Raw genomic sequence first — 17645 nt, 5'->3', positions numbered from 1 at the left:
TTAATTGACTAAATGGTAATTTTTAAAAATAGATTCATGTATGTCTTCGCCAATGAATAATTTCAAATTGATCCGAGAATCGGTGTGGGAGAGAATGGTGTGTTCGTTCAAACTGTTAACCAGACAGACAGACAGACAGACAGTGTGAGTTGATATAAGCTTTCAACGAAAGGGCATAAAATGTATCTTATAACATTTAAATACATTCTCGTCAGAGCCGTAGCTAGCGTAGAGGGAGATGGGGGGAGAGTTTGAAAATTTTCCCCTGGGCCCTCACTTGAGAAGGGCCACCCAATGAGTGCTTTTTACATCAAATATTGAGTATTATGCAAAATTCAAGGGCTCTCAAAAAGGTTAAGCCCCCCCCCCCAGGACCCCCAAATGATGGCAAATTCTTAGCTACGCCACTGATACTCGTTCGAGATTCTTGACATCAATAACAAAACAAAAAAAAAGCCAGATATATAAAGTTATCGTAATATGGATGAATATGAATAGAAGCCTATTGTATTATATACGATCGTGTGAAATTTATATAAAGACTAGTCAAATTTACCTAGCAATTTTCTGTAGCGTATCGGAAATATCCAAGATATCAACTACAATGACCTCATCTTTAGAGGATAAGTATAGCGATTGAACCCCCACGATATGACCTGCAAACCTCTGTCAAAAAACGCGAAGTAAAACTCTATGGCCATATCACAATGTCCGAATGGCTCAGAAGGTCCTTCCTTTCGGGAACAGTACCAGGAAAACGAAATACGAAGAGGCAGACAAAGTGATGGGAAGACAACATAAACAATGGATGGGTCTCTCATTGAAAGATAATCTATCCAAGTAAAATGACGAAGAAGAATGGAGAAATACGTTCAACAAATCTTGTGTGGTGCACCAAACGGTCCATAGGACTAAAGGATAGGTGAAAGGAGGTAGGTAGGTGAAGGTAAAGTCGAATTTGGCATCAGTTGTGGCTACAAGAATACGAATTTCGTAAAAAACCCTTGACCACAACAAAATAGATCTGGAGTCTAGAGCTTCAGCAAGGAGAAAATGTGGAAACAGGTGATCTGACAAAGGCTGCAATAAAATTGAAAATAGAAAAATGCGTAATCTGTCGATAACTAGACTCCCCCTGTCAGGGCGGTCATACTCCCTGATTCACACGAAACTGGCCGTGGCATTTAGAGTTATCGTTTACCGCTGGCATCCACTGTTTGGTGTTCGGATAATTTATGGTATTCTTGATCTCAGGAAAACAAGACGTGGTCAGCAAGTGTGTGTGTGTGTGTTGTGTGTGTGTGTGTGTGTGTGTTGGCCAAAGTGTGGAAGTCCGGAGCTGATTATTATTCTGTGGATTGATTGAGCTTGTTGTCTCTTGCAAGGCGATGGTCGAGTTTGTTGTTATTTTTGAGTTTCAACTATACTACAGGTGATAACAAATGCCAGCTCTGACAGATTTTTGTTTCTAGATTTTGCACAGACAACATAAATACAATGACCTAATTAAAAGAAAAGTATCCCTTTCAGACCTTGCGATCTATGGGGAAGATGATGTAAAGGTCATCTGTTTATGTGGCCCACGGTTAACGAGGGTGTCATGTGGCCAGCACAACGACCAACCGCCTTTACTTTTCCCCAACAAATTTCAGGTACTCATTAGAGCTGGGTGGACTCTGAGGCACACTAAAATTACGAGATTCAACATCTAGGTCTTCACCAGGTTTCGAACCCGGAACCCTCGGTTCGGAAGCCAAGCGCTTTACCACTCAGCCACCGTTGAACTATGATATCCAAATTCAAGAGCTATGTGTATAAAAAATTTTACTCAGTAAAAGTCAGTATGACAAAAAAACAGCTTCGAAACGGCATAACTTCCATCAAAATTTTTCAAAAATATTTTGTAATGAAATTTACCAGATACATGTTCATAATCTACGATCTTTGTTTCTTTAAAAGAAAGAAAACTTTAAAGAAAATGTTTTCATTTTTTTTTTACTTGCTTTTGCATAATGCAACTTTTAAGCTTACAGCATTCTCACTGCACTGTGGTCCAATCTCTTTGGTGGACCAGTGGGAGGAGGGGGTATCTGGGAGAAGTTTTCCGTGCTGCCGTAAGGCGATCAGCAACTGCAACTCAGCACGATTCGTGGACCGAGCCCGAGCCCCTTCGATTTGTAGTCTAGCCAAGCGGTTACAGCCTCTCAGCCGCACATCCTAAAAATGTTTTGCACATTCCCATTTTTTCAGATAATAATATATTTCGAAATATTATTTAAAAAAAAAATTATAATTATCTGTGAATCTTTCAAATGTAAATTCTTGCCATTTAATACTCCATTAAGAGAAATTATGACTATATTTTGCTTTTAAAAACAGCGGTTGGAGCAGGATGGTATGGGATCAACACCTTAACAAGTCTGATTTCGACACCATTAGTTACAAACACAGAGTACACACTAAATAACAAGGTCTCTGAATGCGTCAGTGAGACGCTATGGCGTCACGAGAAAGCGATTCCTTCAGCGGTCCCTACTCGACTGTCAGACAGTACCCATTCCTAACTGGCTAATAAAAGTTGTCCTTCCAGGTCGTTAGTACCAACCCCCCCCTCCACCTCCTCCTCCTTTATATCTCTGACCGAAGATGGCTTTCGTCACCACGCTGTCCACAGTGTCCTGTTGTCTCCTCCAGCGGTCGGGTTACTAGATTAATGGTGGAGCAGGGATGTTGTACCGAGGTTTTACATCCAAGTGTTGCTGCCTCTGAGGAGAAAAGGAGTAGGGTATAATACAGTGAGGGTGGGGGGGGTACCGAAAAGAAAAAGTGGAAGAGGTAGGGGGTGGGGGAGAGAGAAAGAAGGGATGAAGATTAAAGGACTGATGGACTGTCCAGCGAGATGTCCGAAGCCTAATGACCATCCCGCCCATCCGCTAAATTATATTGTTTTTGGTGATGTCTGTGTGTGAGTCGGTGATCAGGGTGGCTAATGATTGTTTAATGCTTGTATCAGAACTGTTCTGATTATAAGCTGCAAAATATGGGCCAATCGACCAATAACTTTTAAGTAATTTTAGTAATCTGAGGATTTTAATAGCCGGGTTCTATGGCAACCAATCGTTATAGCAGGCCTCAAGAGTGACCCAAACAAGGGCAGACGACAAAAGGAAATATCAAAAAGACCCCCTGTGGAGAACGGCTTTGTCTGATTTGCTGCAAAATTAGTAGGTCGAAATTGGGCTCTTCTGGTCGTGTGATATACTGCACTTATCCTTAATCTTTGGAATCAAAGGCATTCGCTTATTTGTGTGAATTTCGATTTATTTTATATGAATTTTTGTTTCGTTTTATTTAACACCCTTCTTGTATTCCTAAATTTTAGTTTACCTTTATAAATTAAACATTTGTAAACCTAGATCGATCCACCTTGGCAGGAATATACGATGGATTGACGGTATGTTAGATTTTTTTTTTTACTGCTAGTAATTATCACTAACTAACCTGTGTCTCGTATTTCCTGATACAAATCTAGTGACAGCCGTGTTATCGTCCTCCGAGACAACGGCCGATCAGTTGAAACATAGTTAAGACAGTACCAGTCTAGAGTCCATCTCAAGTTTTAATCACGGATCGCTTTAATGATTTTCTGTCTTTTCGCTCAACTTTAGTCAGAGGTTGTGCTCACTTGATAAGTTATGTCTCGTACGTTAAACAAAAAATGCGCTTGAAGATTGTGTTGTAATATTGAACAAGGTTACAAAAACAGTTTGTGTGGAAACACAAACTCGAAATCGGCCCCCGAAGTGATCCACCCAGGCAGGTAAAAAGGTAGGGCTCAATAATTTCAGAAAAAAAACATCAGAATGAAATTCTATCAAAGACAAATGACAGAGAAGAATGGAGAAAGAAGGTTGACAGATCTTGTGTGGTGCCCCAGCGGTCCAGCAGACGGAAGGTTTCAGTTCAGTTTTCGGGTCCGACGAAAATGAAACACTGAACAGGGCAACCGAAATGAGTCAATCACGTGATAAATATTGACTTCCTGTGTGTTTACCAAACGAGCACCATCACGTCTGCGAACGAAGAAAAATGTAGAGAAATGCATTCAAGCAGTAGACACACAACAATCTTCGGGGCTGGGTGGCTGAGTGGTTAAACGGAGGGTCTCTGAATCCTGGTGTAGATAGGGATTTTTAATTTCGGGATCCTTAGGGTGCCTCTGAGTCCACCCAGCTCAATTCATGACTTTCGAGACAATTAATGATATCTTAACTGATCTCAACCACTTTTTTTTGCCTTTAAAAAATCGTATTAATGGACCTCATTCATCAATCGTAAACAAAAAACATTTAGTCACGTGATCTTATTGATAAAACAATGGGAAAAACTGTCAAGTGACAACCATCATGAATTACGCATCGTAAATTATATAGAAGAGATAGAGCACCACGTGACTAAATGCTGTTTGTTTATGATTGGTGAATGAGGTCCATTAATAAATTTGGACGTCAGATCAGTGTGTACTATGTCAGAATGGCTGTCTATAACAAATACCAAAGAGTACCTTTAAGTCTATATGTCTCTGATAAGTATATCGATTACATGGTTTGCTATAATTTCATATTTATATTCTGAGGTTGTTTTTTTTCTTGCATCGCTGCTCTTCAAAGTTATAATTGTTCTTTCAGCATTAGATCATATTTGGACATTTCCATCATCACTGGGAAATCCAAATTAATGCAATCAAGACTCATTGTCAGTATGGTCACGATATGCCCCCAATTCTGCTTTGCTAGAAACAAAGTGATATCAATCAACCTGTTCAAGATGTCTCTCTATTTTAGTCCTTTACGTCAATGAAAGTAAGGATTTTCCAGTCTTGTTTTGTATCCTAATTGCTACGGACAATGTTTTCTATTTTTCAAAAGTTAATGAATATTTTTCACATGCCTCGTGATATTTTGGGAATACATAATGTCGGAAGACTGTTGTCTTTGATAAACACTGACATAACATCGTGACATAACAGTGTGTTTTTTTTTTTCATTGCTTGAATGAATCAGTTTTGTTAAAATCAAAGGAGTGTTCAGTTCGATGTAGCTGGTACATTTCTGAGAGTACAGTTTAATGTTTGGCTGGAAATATAAAATATGGTTTAATTCTTCGGACATTGCGATGGAGTTTTAAACCTAATTATTTGAAGCAGAAAACAATATTAAACAATACAAATATTTATATTACGTGTGCACTATCATATTCAGGTATCTTAACACTGAAAATTATTTTTGAACATTGTCTGCTTTTGCATAAGTGAAAATTTTCCCACTTTGGGTGTCAGCCCCGTTTTGGGTGTCACCTGGTGCGGCCTCCACCCGCCGCACTTCTAGTGACGCAACTGGTGGTAGGGCATGTATGAAGTTATAAAGAGACAGTGGGTTGAAATAACATCAATAATAGTCGTCAAATGAATTTCTGGTCTATACTCTTTTCCTTTGTTGAGTCTTCTAACTAAAATGTTGGCTATGGATAATTTAACATACTGAAAGCATACATCATATAGATTATAGACGCATCATGAGACTGCAGCCTTCTTGGAGCAGCGCTGAGTGGTTTTTAAAGAATGTTCTCCAATGGTTTAAGGTCACCTTTTCTAAAGTTGATAAGTTGCAAGAGGGAAAAAATAAATAAAATATCTGCTTGGAAAAGAATAACCTAATATATATATATATATATATATATATATATATATATATATATATATATATATATATATATATATATATATATATAATATAAATAAAAAATGTAATAACCCTGACATATGTGGGGGATAGAGTTTCTTAATTAAAATAAGGTATCCTTAGATTAGACTATAAAAAAATGCGCAATGGAAAAGACGTCTTTAAAATGACGTTATAATAAAGCAAAAGATTTAAATTTCACAAAAAGATATCAAACAATCAAAAAGATATAGTCTTAAAACGTACAAGGGAAAAAAAGGTGTCCCATTTAATTTAAATTTTTTTTTTTTGAGTCTTATGATTGGGTCTAAAAGTTTTTTTTTAGGTCAACTTCAACAAAGACACCACCCAGAGTCGAGCTTAGCAGTGCGTGTGTGTCGGGGGGTGCCTGGGTGAGTGTCATAACAGAGCAACGAATATGTGTACGATGGGCTAACGGTGACAAATGATTCTCTCTAAAGGAAATTTTTCTAAAGGCAATAGAATTTCGAGGATTTGACTGAATATGTGGCAGTGTTTGCAGCTTCGATGCGTTGCCCACGGCAATCTGCGAGACTTTAAAAATAATTGACTCGGCGAAGAACTCGCGAAGGCAACACATATTGTAGTCACTGACTCGAAACCTGAACTACAGTCTTTTCAAAGCCATGGACAATGGCCCCTCAATATCGTTAAAGTCATCATGGCCTAACTCAGTGATGCCCAGATCCGGCCTACGATTTGGTTTCATTTCGTACGCCGAAACGTCGGTACAAAGTGTAGAAAATGCCCCCAGCCTTTTTTTTTTTTTTTAAAGTTTGAAAAATGTATCTTTACCAACTTTAGGGCTAGGGCTTTTTCTCTGATGGATTTGGTAGCATGACAATTAAAATGTGTAGGTTATGCCATAGGAGAGCCGAAGAAACTAAAAAATGGAATCTGAATTTAGAATCTACCAGGAAAAATGAATGGATCTTTACTTTTTTTTTTTTTTTTTTTGTGGAACACAATAATAAACCAACATATTTGTAAATTATATCGACCCCACGTTTCTTCATGTCACCTGACTCTCTCTTCTTTTTCTATGCTATTCAAGTCTATTACAAAAAGAATGGACACCGGAAAGAACTCGATAACAAAGAAAATATAAAATTACCAATAATTAATTCACTAACTGGCTAATTTTTTAATTACTTCATGTTTTGTATTAGGTACAATTAAAATTCTTTCACGTTTCAACTTGATCCTATATTGGGTGTGGTAGAAATAACGTGTTCAGTTATCTCTGGTGACGAAACCCTGCATATCTGAATACTGGATGATTTATTTCCCTTGTTGGTATTAAATAATTTAATTAATAACAAGTAATTAATTGATTAATTGTAGTTGTTTTTTTTTTTTAATTCATGCCTTGTCAATGTCAATGAATAATTGTAAAAAGTTTCAACTTGATCCGAGATTAGGTGTGGGAGAAACGTGTACAAACTTTGTACCAGACAGACAGAGAGACAGACAGAGTGACATGATATTAACATTGTAAAAACAAAAAAGGCAAATCAAGAGGAGATTACTGTGGTTAAAATTTTATTATATGTATAATGATATATGAAAGTTTTAGCAACGACCCTTGATCTCTTTTATCTTATGAAATTACCAGTTCATGTACTGTCTGAATAGCTTCCTAGTTTTTTTCATTGGCCCGAATAACGCCCACACCATGCATGAGTCAATAAAGGGAGCCGCTAATCGAATCTGACGAGTTAATAACAATATACATTTAAATCATTCAATGGCTCTATTATCCATGTCATGGAAACATAACCAGGAAGAAACAAGATCGTCAAGGCTGGCCAGTTATCTCCTCCTGGATGCGATCGAGAAGAACGTGATTACCACAATACACTGATCTTGTCGCCCCTTTTTGACCGACTGAGAGAACGCAGTATGGAAAACAAAATCAGACCTAAGAAATACATATCTATACCATTCATGTGAATCCTTCTTATGGATTTAACTTTTTTTTTTTAAACTTAGAATCGTGTGTATTAAACCTAGAGTGAGGGTATTTCACTGTAGTCGATTTTTTCAAATTCTGATCATTAATCAATTTTACGGAGGCTCGGTGGCTGAGAGGTAAACAGCTAGGCTTCCGAACCGGGGTCCCGGGTTCGATTCCCGGTGAAGACTGCGATTGTAATTTTGGGATCCTTGAACGTGTCTTGAGCCCACCCAGCTCTAATGTGTACCTGACATTAGTTGGGGAAAAGTAAAGGCGGTTGGTCGCTGTGCTGGCCACAACACACCCTCGTTAACAGTGGACCATAGAAACAGATGACCTTTACATCATCTGCCCTATAAATCACAAGGTCTAAAAGGGGGAACTTTACTTTTTTTAAAATCAATTTAACAATATTCTACTCTGTCCAAGCATATATCAGAACTTGTAAAGCAGCGGTTCTCAACCTTTTAAGCTCGGCGACCCCTTTTTACTATCCCCCACTCTGCCGCGACCCCCCCCCCCCAATAACATTCACAGCAATAGAAGAATACAGTAAATACAATCCATATTTTCGATGGTCTTAGGCGACCCCTGACAAATCGTCAATCGACCCCTCAAGGGGTCGCGACCCACAGGTTGAGAACCCCTGTTGTAAAGGGTTTTGGGGGGGGGGTTATATTAACATAATTTAGTCTATATATGGTTCCAAAGTTTTCCGTTTATCATAAAATTAACTTGTAATGCCTACTTGAAAGTATATAAACTTTTCTGAAGTTTCAAAACTCTAGTTACGGATTTATTTTTTGCTAAGTGTATTTAGGTAAATATAAATGTTGGTTAGATTAATGTATACTTTGGATTAAATATTGTGTTATTTTGATTATTTAGTCATTGTTAGATTCATGTATAATTTGACTGATTATTGTGTTATTTTGATTATTGAGTTATTGTGCTATGGTGATTTTTGTGTGATTGCGATTAATGTGTAATTGGGATTATTGTGTAATTCGGATTATTGTGGATACTTTGTTTTGACCGTCAACGAATGACGTCGGGTAGGTTTCAAACTCAGAACATTATGAACAGTCCGATGTAAATACCGATGCAGCATGATGTGTCAACGGAAGAAATCTAAACCTATCAAGTTTCAACCGGTTTCTGAAAAGAGGTAAAAGAAATACAAACAGAAAAGATACTAACAGATACTTGCAGATACTAACAGATACTAGCAGATACTAACAGATACTAGCAGATACTAACAGATACTAACAGATACTAGCAGATACTAACAGATACTTGCAGATACTAACAGATACTAGCAGATACTAACAGATACTAACAAACACTAACAGAGTACTAACATATACTAACATATACTAACAGATACTAACAAATACTAACAGATACAAGCAGATACTAACAGATACTAACATATACTAACAGTTACTAGCAGATACTAACAGATACTAACAGATACAAGCAGATACTAACAGATACTAGCAGATACTAACAGATACTAACAGAAACTAGCAGATACTAACAGATACTTGCAGATACTAGCAGATTCTAACAGATACTAACAGATACTAGCAGATACTAGCAGATACTAACAGATACTAACAGATACTAACAGATACTAGCAGATACTAACAGATACTAACAGAAACTAGCAGATACTAACAGATACTAACAGATACTTGCAGATACTAGCAGATTCTAACAGATACTAACAGATACTAGCAGATACTAACATATACTAACAGATACTAACAGATACTAGCAGATACGTTCTGGCAATCTTTAAGATTAACGAAGATGTAGATGATTTACTGACACAAATGGGCATCTTTTTACGGCTTTCTTTCTTTCGACAATTAAATAAATGACAAGCAGCCGCAGCGAAATAGGATTCTTTAAACGCACCCCTCCCCCCTCCCCCCCCCCCCCCAGTGTCACCCTTTAAATCTCTTCCACGCTTACTTCCTCTTTTCTCTTCTTTTCCAGAACTGAAAAATGCGAAAAATGAAACCAGGATTCTAAAATTATTGCCATTATGACCCTTCATTATCAAAAGATATTAATTGGTTGAGACTTTGAGTGATGCCCCCAACTCCATCACTCACTCGTTAGCACGAGGTATTTAAGATATTTTAAGGATCTCTTGGACCTTTTCCAGGAACGGACCCATTGAAGAAGGTGATTTCCCAGATTTTTATATTTTTTTTTTTTGCAGAATTTAAAATGGATAGTTTCCTCGTTATTTCCGAGGCTTAAGTGAAAATGTTATACTCTGCCACTTAATCTCTTCTCTGACGCCATAAATTGCGTGTAATAGTTTCTAAGAAACATAAAGAATAAGAAAAGAAAATTTTTGCGAGGAAGTCGCTGGCATATAAAAATTGTTTTTGTTGAAAATATTTTTTTTTTTGAGTTACTTTATAAATGTGATAATGTTTCAAAATCAGTAGTTGTTTTTTTCATACGAAGCGTTCAGCTTGGACAAAAAAAAATGTTTCTAACTAATGTTTCTAGCAAATATTTCTAAGAAATGTTTCTAGCAAATGTTTCTAAGAAATGTTTCTAAAAATAAATTTGCCACATTAGATTAATTGCTTTTGGCTCATTTGTGGTCAAAATAAACCCAGACCTTGACAAACTTTTAAACACACAGATAACGTGTTTCTTGTTTCTTGAACTTTAAACTAAGATTTGTATCGACAAATGTTTCTCCTAAAGCAATTATAAAGGTCTCTGCAAGAAACTATAAACTAAGATTTGTATCAAAAAATGTTTCTCCTAAAGCGATTATAAAGGTCTATGCAAGAAACGTCTCTGCAAGAAAGAAGACTGCAAGAAAAGTCATTACAAGAAAGGTTAATCTAAGAAAGGTCACTGCGAGAAAGAAGACTGCAAGAAAAGTCACTACAAGAAAGGTTAATCTAAGAAAGGTCGCTGCAAGAAAGAAGACTGCAAGAAAAGTCACTACAAGAAAGGTTAATCTAAGAAAGGTCACTGCAAGAAAGCAGCAGACGACCAAAAAAAAAAACCCACCTCAAAATCTCAAAACCAAATGCTTAAAATGCGTCGAAATATAAAGTAGACAAAGTCTGAGCCTTTTCCTAGTCTTCAATTATTAAAAGAATTATTAAACACAAAAACAAAAAACCCAGACACTGGGGATAACTACTCGAGACAGATAATTAAATGGGAAGAAAAAGAGAGTCCAAAAATAAATTGTTTCAAAGAGAAAAAAAAAAGAGAAGAAGGAAAGACAGATTTGAACGAAAATGAAAAAAAGAAATGTAAAAATAAATACAAATGAAGCTAGGGCAAGAATTCTTCAGAAGTGAAGAAAACATACAAGAGAATGTGAAGAAAATATAAGAGACACAAAGAGAATTTATCAACAAAGAAAGTGAAGAAGGAGGCAAATGAAGAAAAAATTAAAAGAAGAACAAAATTTAAAAGAAATTACAAAGAGAGTTTGTGTAAAAAAATAAAACTCAGAATCAGCCCACACAGGCAAGCCAACCTTCAATATTTTCAGCATGGATATAAGAATCAACAACTATACCTTGGTTCATTCAAAATTAGACGTGTGCGGGTTAAAGTTGTTTGTATTTTTAGGTTGACTGATAACAGGATACCGCAGGGTTATGAAGATATACATTAATGCCATTACTGTTATTGATATCTAATTGTTAATTATTCTTATTCAATGAAGTGATTGTTGTGAAGATATGAGACTGGCCTAATGAATGTTATTAAATGATCATCTAGATAATGGCCCTGGAGAGCTAATTTTTAGTATAAGGCTTAAGAAAGAAACCTTTCTTTTTGCTATGTGTTTCATAGTGTATAGATCAGTGTTTACCCAACATTTTCCGTAACGGAACACTTCGCACATTCTGAGTATTTAGCGGAACATTTTGCACATCCTGAGTATTTAGCGGAACATTTTGCACATTCTGAGTGTTTAGCGGAACACTTTGCTTTTTTTGTTTAGAGAAATTAATTCACCCTATGGCCTACTAGCTAATTATTCCAGTAGCTCGTGGAATTCTGTGGCTCCGCGGAACGCAGTTTGGGAAACATTGGTATGGATAAAGTAGGCCATTGTAATGCAAGCACTGAAAAGCTCTAAACACTGTTTATCAAATCTCGTTTTAGACCTCTTTTAATTATTATAGACATAAAACAAAACAACATCAAGAAACATATTACGTAAATAATCCGTGCTGGTTTTATATAAGACACATCATCTAGTTGTATAAATATTTGTATAAAGAACATTTATTCAGTATGTTTTTAGGTACATAAATGTCTTATACACAAACACAAAGGACAACAAAAACAAAGCGATAAAGACTATTTGATGGTGCAGTCGTCATAATGGAATGTTACACAAAATTTGCTTCAAATTTTGATTTATATTGTATATCTAATAATGTACAGTCCTATTGTTATTTTTCTCCCCAGAATAGTTATTTATATTTACTATACGTTTTCTTTTTAGAATTTTTCGGTGGTTATTTATTTTAATATTAATATTAAATAGATGTGGTTTAAAAAATGATGAATATGTATTTGTATGAAAAAAAAAAAATTACATGTTTAAATTCATAAAGCAAAACGGTTCGCTTTCAGAAGACAAAGAGTGACCGTCACTCCTGAGTAAGCTGCAAAATAGTATGACATCAGACTTTCGATAACTTTTCCAGTCCTTATAGATCTAAATGGGTCAGACGGACGAACGAACAGACAGACCTTACAAAACTAATAGCGGCTTTCTCCCTGGCATAAAAATAAATAAAAATAAAAAGAGTTGCAGCTATCATTAAAAGAAAACAATAAAAATTGTGATTTTGCAAAAGATATATATATATATATATATATAAATATATATATATATATATATATATATATATATATATATATATATATTTTAATTTCAGTATAGGAGAGTCAACAAATACATTCAAACTGTTTACATCATTCCGACCATACTTTATCTACCATATTTACTGCTCTTTACTTACGAGAGTCTTTCATGTCCCCACAGACGTCCCTGTGGGATAGCCCTGGTCATTGCAGCGCGGACAATGCACTTTCACAATTGTGCCCAGATGACGCGAAGAACAAACGGCAAGTCGAGATATATGAAAAGACTTGAAATGACAGCTACAAATAACCGTCGTCCAGAAATGGACGTGGATTCAGCGCCCGGCGACGATAACAGAATTCTCCGCGGGTCTAATTACTCGGGCATTCGTTACAGGACAACAGAAAAATATGACGCCAGGTAATTGTTCTTGGCTGGTCTTAAATTCATATTTTTTTTTATGGTCAAGCTGCGGGCGAAATTGCACTATAAGGTGTCAAGTTCGTAAAATAGCGAATTAATGCAATTATCATCAGCTGCGTTATTTTAAGTGTCGTGTAATATTGTAAGCTTATGACTTTTTATGTAATGTAAACATTCGCATCATACACCTTGAAGAACAAATATTTTTAGAACAATGTGTATGTTATTATTTTTTGCGATAAATGGATTCATAAACAAGTGGCTCTTTATAGGTCACATTGAACTGGCTGGATTAGTTCCTCTTTTTTTTTCTCTGTAAGATTTTAATAATGTAAGACAGTTTTTCTCAAACTGTGGTCCGCGGACTCCCAGGGACGACGGAATGAGGATCCTCAGAAAGATTTAAAACATACATACAATTAAAATAACTTCTTCGGTAAAACTTTTTTACATAGTCCGTGGGTAATTTTTCGACTAAAGTGGTCCCCGGGTCAAAAACGTTTGAGAACCTCTAAAATAAGGCATTGACAAATAAGGGAGCGAGGCTTTCAATAAAGGAACGGTCACTAGGAACCAATATTTAACACTGAAAAGTCAAGAAAGAGAAAGGGAAAAAAATTGACGCGATCAGTCAAGAAACGATACTATCAAAGGGCACTTCTATCAAAGGGCACTTCTATCAAAGGGCACTTCTATCAAAGGGCACTTCTATCAAAGGGCACTTCTATCAAATGGCACTTCTATCAAAAAGCACTCCCTTCAAACGGCACTTCTATCAAAAGGGCACTTCTATCAAAGGGTATTCCTTTCAAAGGGCACTCCTTTCAATGGGCGTTTCTATTAAAGGGCATTTCTATCAAAGGGCATTCCTTTCAAACGGCACTTCTATCAAAGGGCACTTCTATCAAAGGGCACTTCTATCAAAGGGCACTTCTATCAAATGGCACTTCTTTCAAAGAGCACTCCTTTCAAATGGCACTTCTATCAAAAGGGCACTTCTATCAAAGGGCACTTCTATCAAAGGGCGCTTCCATGAAAGGGCAGTTGGTTTTCTGAATTGGTTATTACTTCCTCCAGAACATAGTCAACACTGTACTCAAGACACAACGAGAAGGGGGTACTAACAATAGTATACAAATCTAGATTCGACCAGATATTCAGATCAAGTTATTTTATCTTATCTTATATAATACAGACGTTACTGCAAAAAAAGTAGATGATTACGTCCTACGCGTCATGCATTTAGTCATGCATATTTACCAATGACCTAATTTCTGCCAAGTCACTGGTTTTCCTGGCTAGCTCAGGCAACCCATGTCATGCTCTAATAGCGCTAGGAAGAAATAGCATTTGCACGCATTTGTCCTAGCATATGGAACCAGAAATATATGCTATCTTTGTGTCTTTCTGAGTATTTTATTAAATTTTGTTTTTGTATTTGAAAATTATGGTTCAGTGTTTTATGTATAATTGCTACCTTACTTCTGAGCCTTCTATCCTGAAGGCTTTCTAAATTTAGTGATTTTACTAAAGATGTTACGCTAGTCAAATGTGATTATTCGTTTGTTATGAATCTCACTGCTCTATTTTTGTGTCTGTTCCAGTTTCTCGAGTTCAGCCGACAGGGTCGACTTTCGACGATCTAATGTTTCTATAAATTAACAGCATGTTGATTCTCTTCACGACGCTCCTCCCCCCCCCCCAAAAAAAAAAAAAAACGAAAAAAAAATGGAGGTTACTAAGAAAGAATATCAGAATGAAATTCTATCAAAGGCAGATGACAGAGAAAAATGGAGAAAGAAGGTTGACAGATCTTGTGTGGTGCCCCAACGGTCCAGCAGACGATAGGTGAAAGTGAAGGAGAAGTTCGATGTGAACCTGGCCTAACTGATGTCATATAATAATAATTGAATTGATCTAATTGTTCTGTAAGCGTCAATCCCTTATATATAGTCTCTGAATGTAGAAACGCCTACCTTAAGTTCAGTATTCCTGAAATGATTGGTATAATGTTGCAGTTCAAGCGGTAGTATGAAAAACTACTTATTAATTGTTGTTTTAAATTATGTTTCATGTAAATGCATAAGGAAACGATTTTTTCTCTTCAAAAATAAAAGTAAAATGATTTTTTTTTAAATGTATGACAAAACGTATATGATACAAAAATCTAAAACCGTTTTACATAAATGCGTTATAAATATGGTAAATAGTCATCTCCCATACTAAAAGCCTCTAGTGTGTGCTACTTTTAATAGTGAATAAATGTAAAAATGGTGTAATTTTATAAAAAAAAAAAAAACTGCTTGCATAGTTGATTTTAACAATTAAAATTTTCACTTTAAAAAAAGAAGAAAAGTAGCCGTTGCATCAGAACTTTGAATGGTCTAAAATATCACGATGTCTGATCTTCAATATCTTTTCTAGTTTACGAGATTTAAACGGGACGGACGGACGGACAGACATTCAACACAAACCACACAAAACAAATAGCGTCTATTCCCCTTTCGGGGGCAGCTAAAAATAAGGCAAAAACGTAAAGTATTTTAAAAGACTTCAATAGCACTATTTAATCTTATTGCACTCCAGGTATAATCATGATTATGTACTCGGTCCTGGGAGATGATTATTTCTAGGTGGTTCAAGATGGGAAAAGGGAAACACAACTTGGTGTGAGCGTTAAGTCCCCTGTCGTACATAAGATAAAGTCGCTCTGAACTTGGCGACATTTTTTATCCCACGTTCATAGAAGTTCTCGAAATTTAATTACGACTTTCAATAATTTTGAACTCGGTAACCAGTGCATGTAGAAGTAAGCCAGAACACACAAACAACATCGACTTTCACTTTGAGTGTCGTCATAGTGGGGCAACTAGATAGATGTAGACAAATTATTGATGCATCATTACGTTATCCGGCCTAATTGTGTGCCTTGGCAAGAGTTCTCTCGTGAGTCTGCTTGGTGGTATGGTATGTGCTCTGGACTGCTGTCTCGCTTGTCCCGTATTCGAACCCTGACCGCCGTCGTCCCCTGTCGTCTTACGGTACCTTTAGACTAGGATGTAATAATCTTCTGACAAAATACAGACTGGTCATAGATGACAGAATAGAGACTGGCCATAGATGACAGAATAGAGACTGGCCATAGAAGACAACGTCCAGAAATGTACTGGTCAGGGGTTACTCTAAAACTTGTTCTTGCTTTATTTATTAAATGTGAACTTTATGTTCTTAGACTGCCTTGGTCACTTTCGTACGATGACTTTAAGAGGAATTTAGTAAGACGTTTGACCACAGTCCGTTATGGAAATGGAATTAAGGGGAAATAACTCGCTCTTAAAAATACATTTTTATGTGGAAAATTGTAGTCAAACTGAATTTCCATTTCTTTAGACAATTAAAATTATCTTATCTTACTTAGAGCTCTAAAATTAGGTATTCTTTTATGTTTTATACATCTCACAATATTAGAAACCAAGGGAGGGTGGAAACGAGGTGGTTGTATGGTTTAGCGATAGGCTTCCTAGCCGAGTTGTCTCTGGTTCGAATCTCGGCGAAGACATAGATTTTGCATTTTTGTCATCCTACTGTATTTGTTTTGGGTGGACATAACTTTATTAAATTTTACACGCACTGATAACCAAAAGTAACGTATACAGAGTAAACTTCCCCTTCCAGACCTTGCAATCTAAGGGCAGATGATGTTAAGGTCATCTGTTTCTCTGGCCAATGGTTAACAAGGGTGTCATGTGGCCAGCACAACGACCAACCGCCTTTACTTTTACCCAGCTAATGTCAGGTACCCATTAGAGCTGGGTGGACTAAAATCCCAAAATTCAAAATACCAGTCTTCACCAGGATTTGAGCACGGAATCCTCGGTTCAGAAGCCAAGCGCTTTACCACTCAGCCACCGCGCCTCCAAATGTAATGTATATGTTGGGAATTTTTATTTCCCATGAGATCTGCCTGCTTGAAATAGTGCGATGGGCAGGTAAAAAGGGCTCTAACATTAAGACTGTCACTTCGCCAAGCTAAATCTGCTCCCGTACAAAACTCAAAATGTCACCATGTTAAACGAGAGGTGTGTAAAAAATAAAATGTAAAATAGTTGCAAATGTAAAACCTCTGTATGAGGAGAAACAATATTTCTTAGATCTCTTCGCGCCATCGCAGTGTGTCTCGGGTGACAGAGAAACTCGACGCCATTATCAAATTATCGCCCGCTTCCGGTTACAGACGAAACATTTTTTATGCACATTTTTTTTTTTTTTTGTTTCGTTTCACTTAAAATGCTCCAGTTTACTTTTTGATTCACTGTATGCAGCAGTTTGTTTACACACGTATGCATGGTAACTTGTGCACTTTTTGGAAAATGTGTACTGGAATGAATAAGCGAGAGGATGCTCCTTTTTTAAATAGGCCTTAATAAATCTTGGCTCTCATTTACAGCGATTCTCAGACTATGTTGTAGGTCTCCCATTGTCTTTCCCAGTGCCGGATTTCATAAGTGATGGCCCTTATCCTCTTGAAGCGTCTTGAAAATGCAGTCAACGATAGTAATAATTCTAAAAGGGAAGACAAGATAAAAGAATGAACAGGCCTGTCATTGAATGAACTTGTCTC

The 17645-nt window shown here is 36.6% G+C and overlaps 1 protein-coding gene across 1 annotated transcript in view; it reads right to left on the bottom strand.

The window, feature by feature from the left end:
• Positions 1-12786, bottom strand: part of LOC129928708 (uncharacterized) — a 154312-nt gene extending 141526 nt beyond the window's left edge. Inside the window, exon 1 of the mRNA XM_056044191.1 lies at positions 12759-12786. Coding sequence (XP_055900166.1) covers positions 12759-12771 — 13 coding nt within the window. The 5' untranslated portion in view covers positions 12772-12786. The remainder of the gene's footprint in view (positions 1-12758) is intronic.
• Between the last annotated feature and the right edge of the window lie 4859 nt (positions 12787-17645).

The sequence above is a fragment of the Biomphalaria glabrata genome, chromosome 10, assembly GCF_947242115.1.
Source record: "Biomphalaria glabrata chromosome 10, xgBioGlab47.1, whole genome shotgun sequence".
NCBI lineage: Eukaryota > Metazoa > Mollusca > Gastropoda > Planorbidae > Biomphalaria > Biomphalaria glabrata.
The sequence above is the reverse complement of the archived record's forward strand: the minus strand, read 5'-3'. Positions and strand labels throughout refer to the sequence as shown.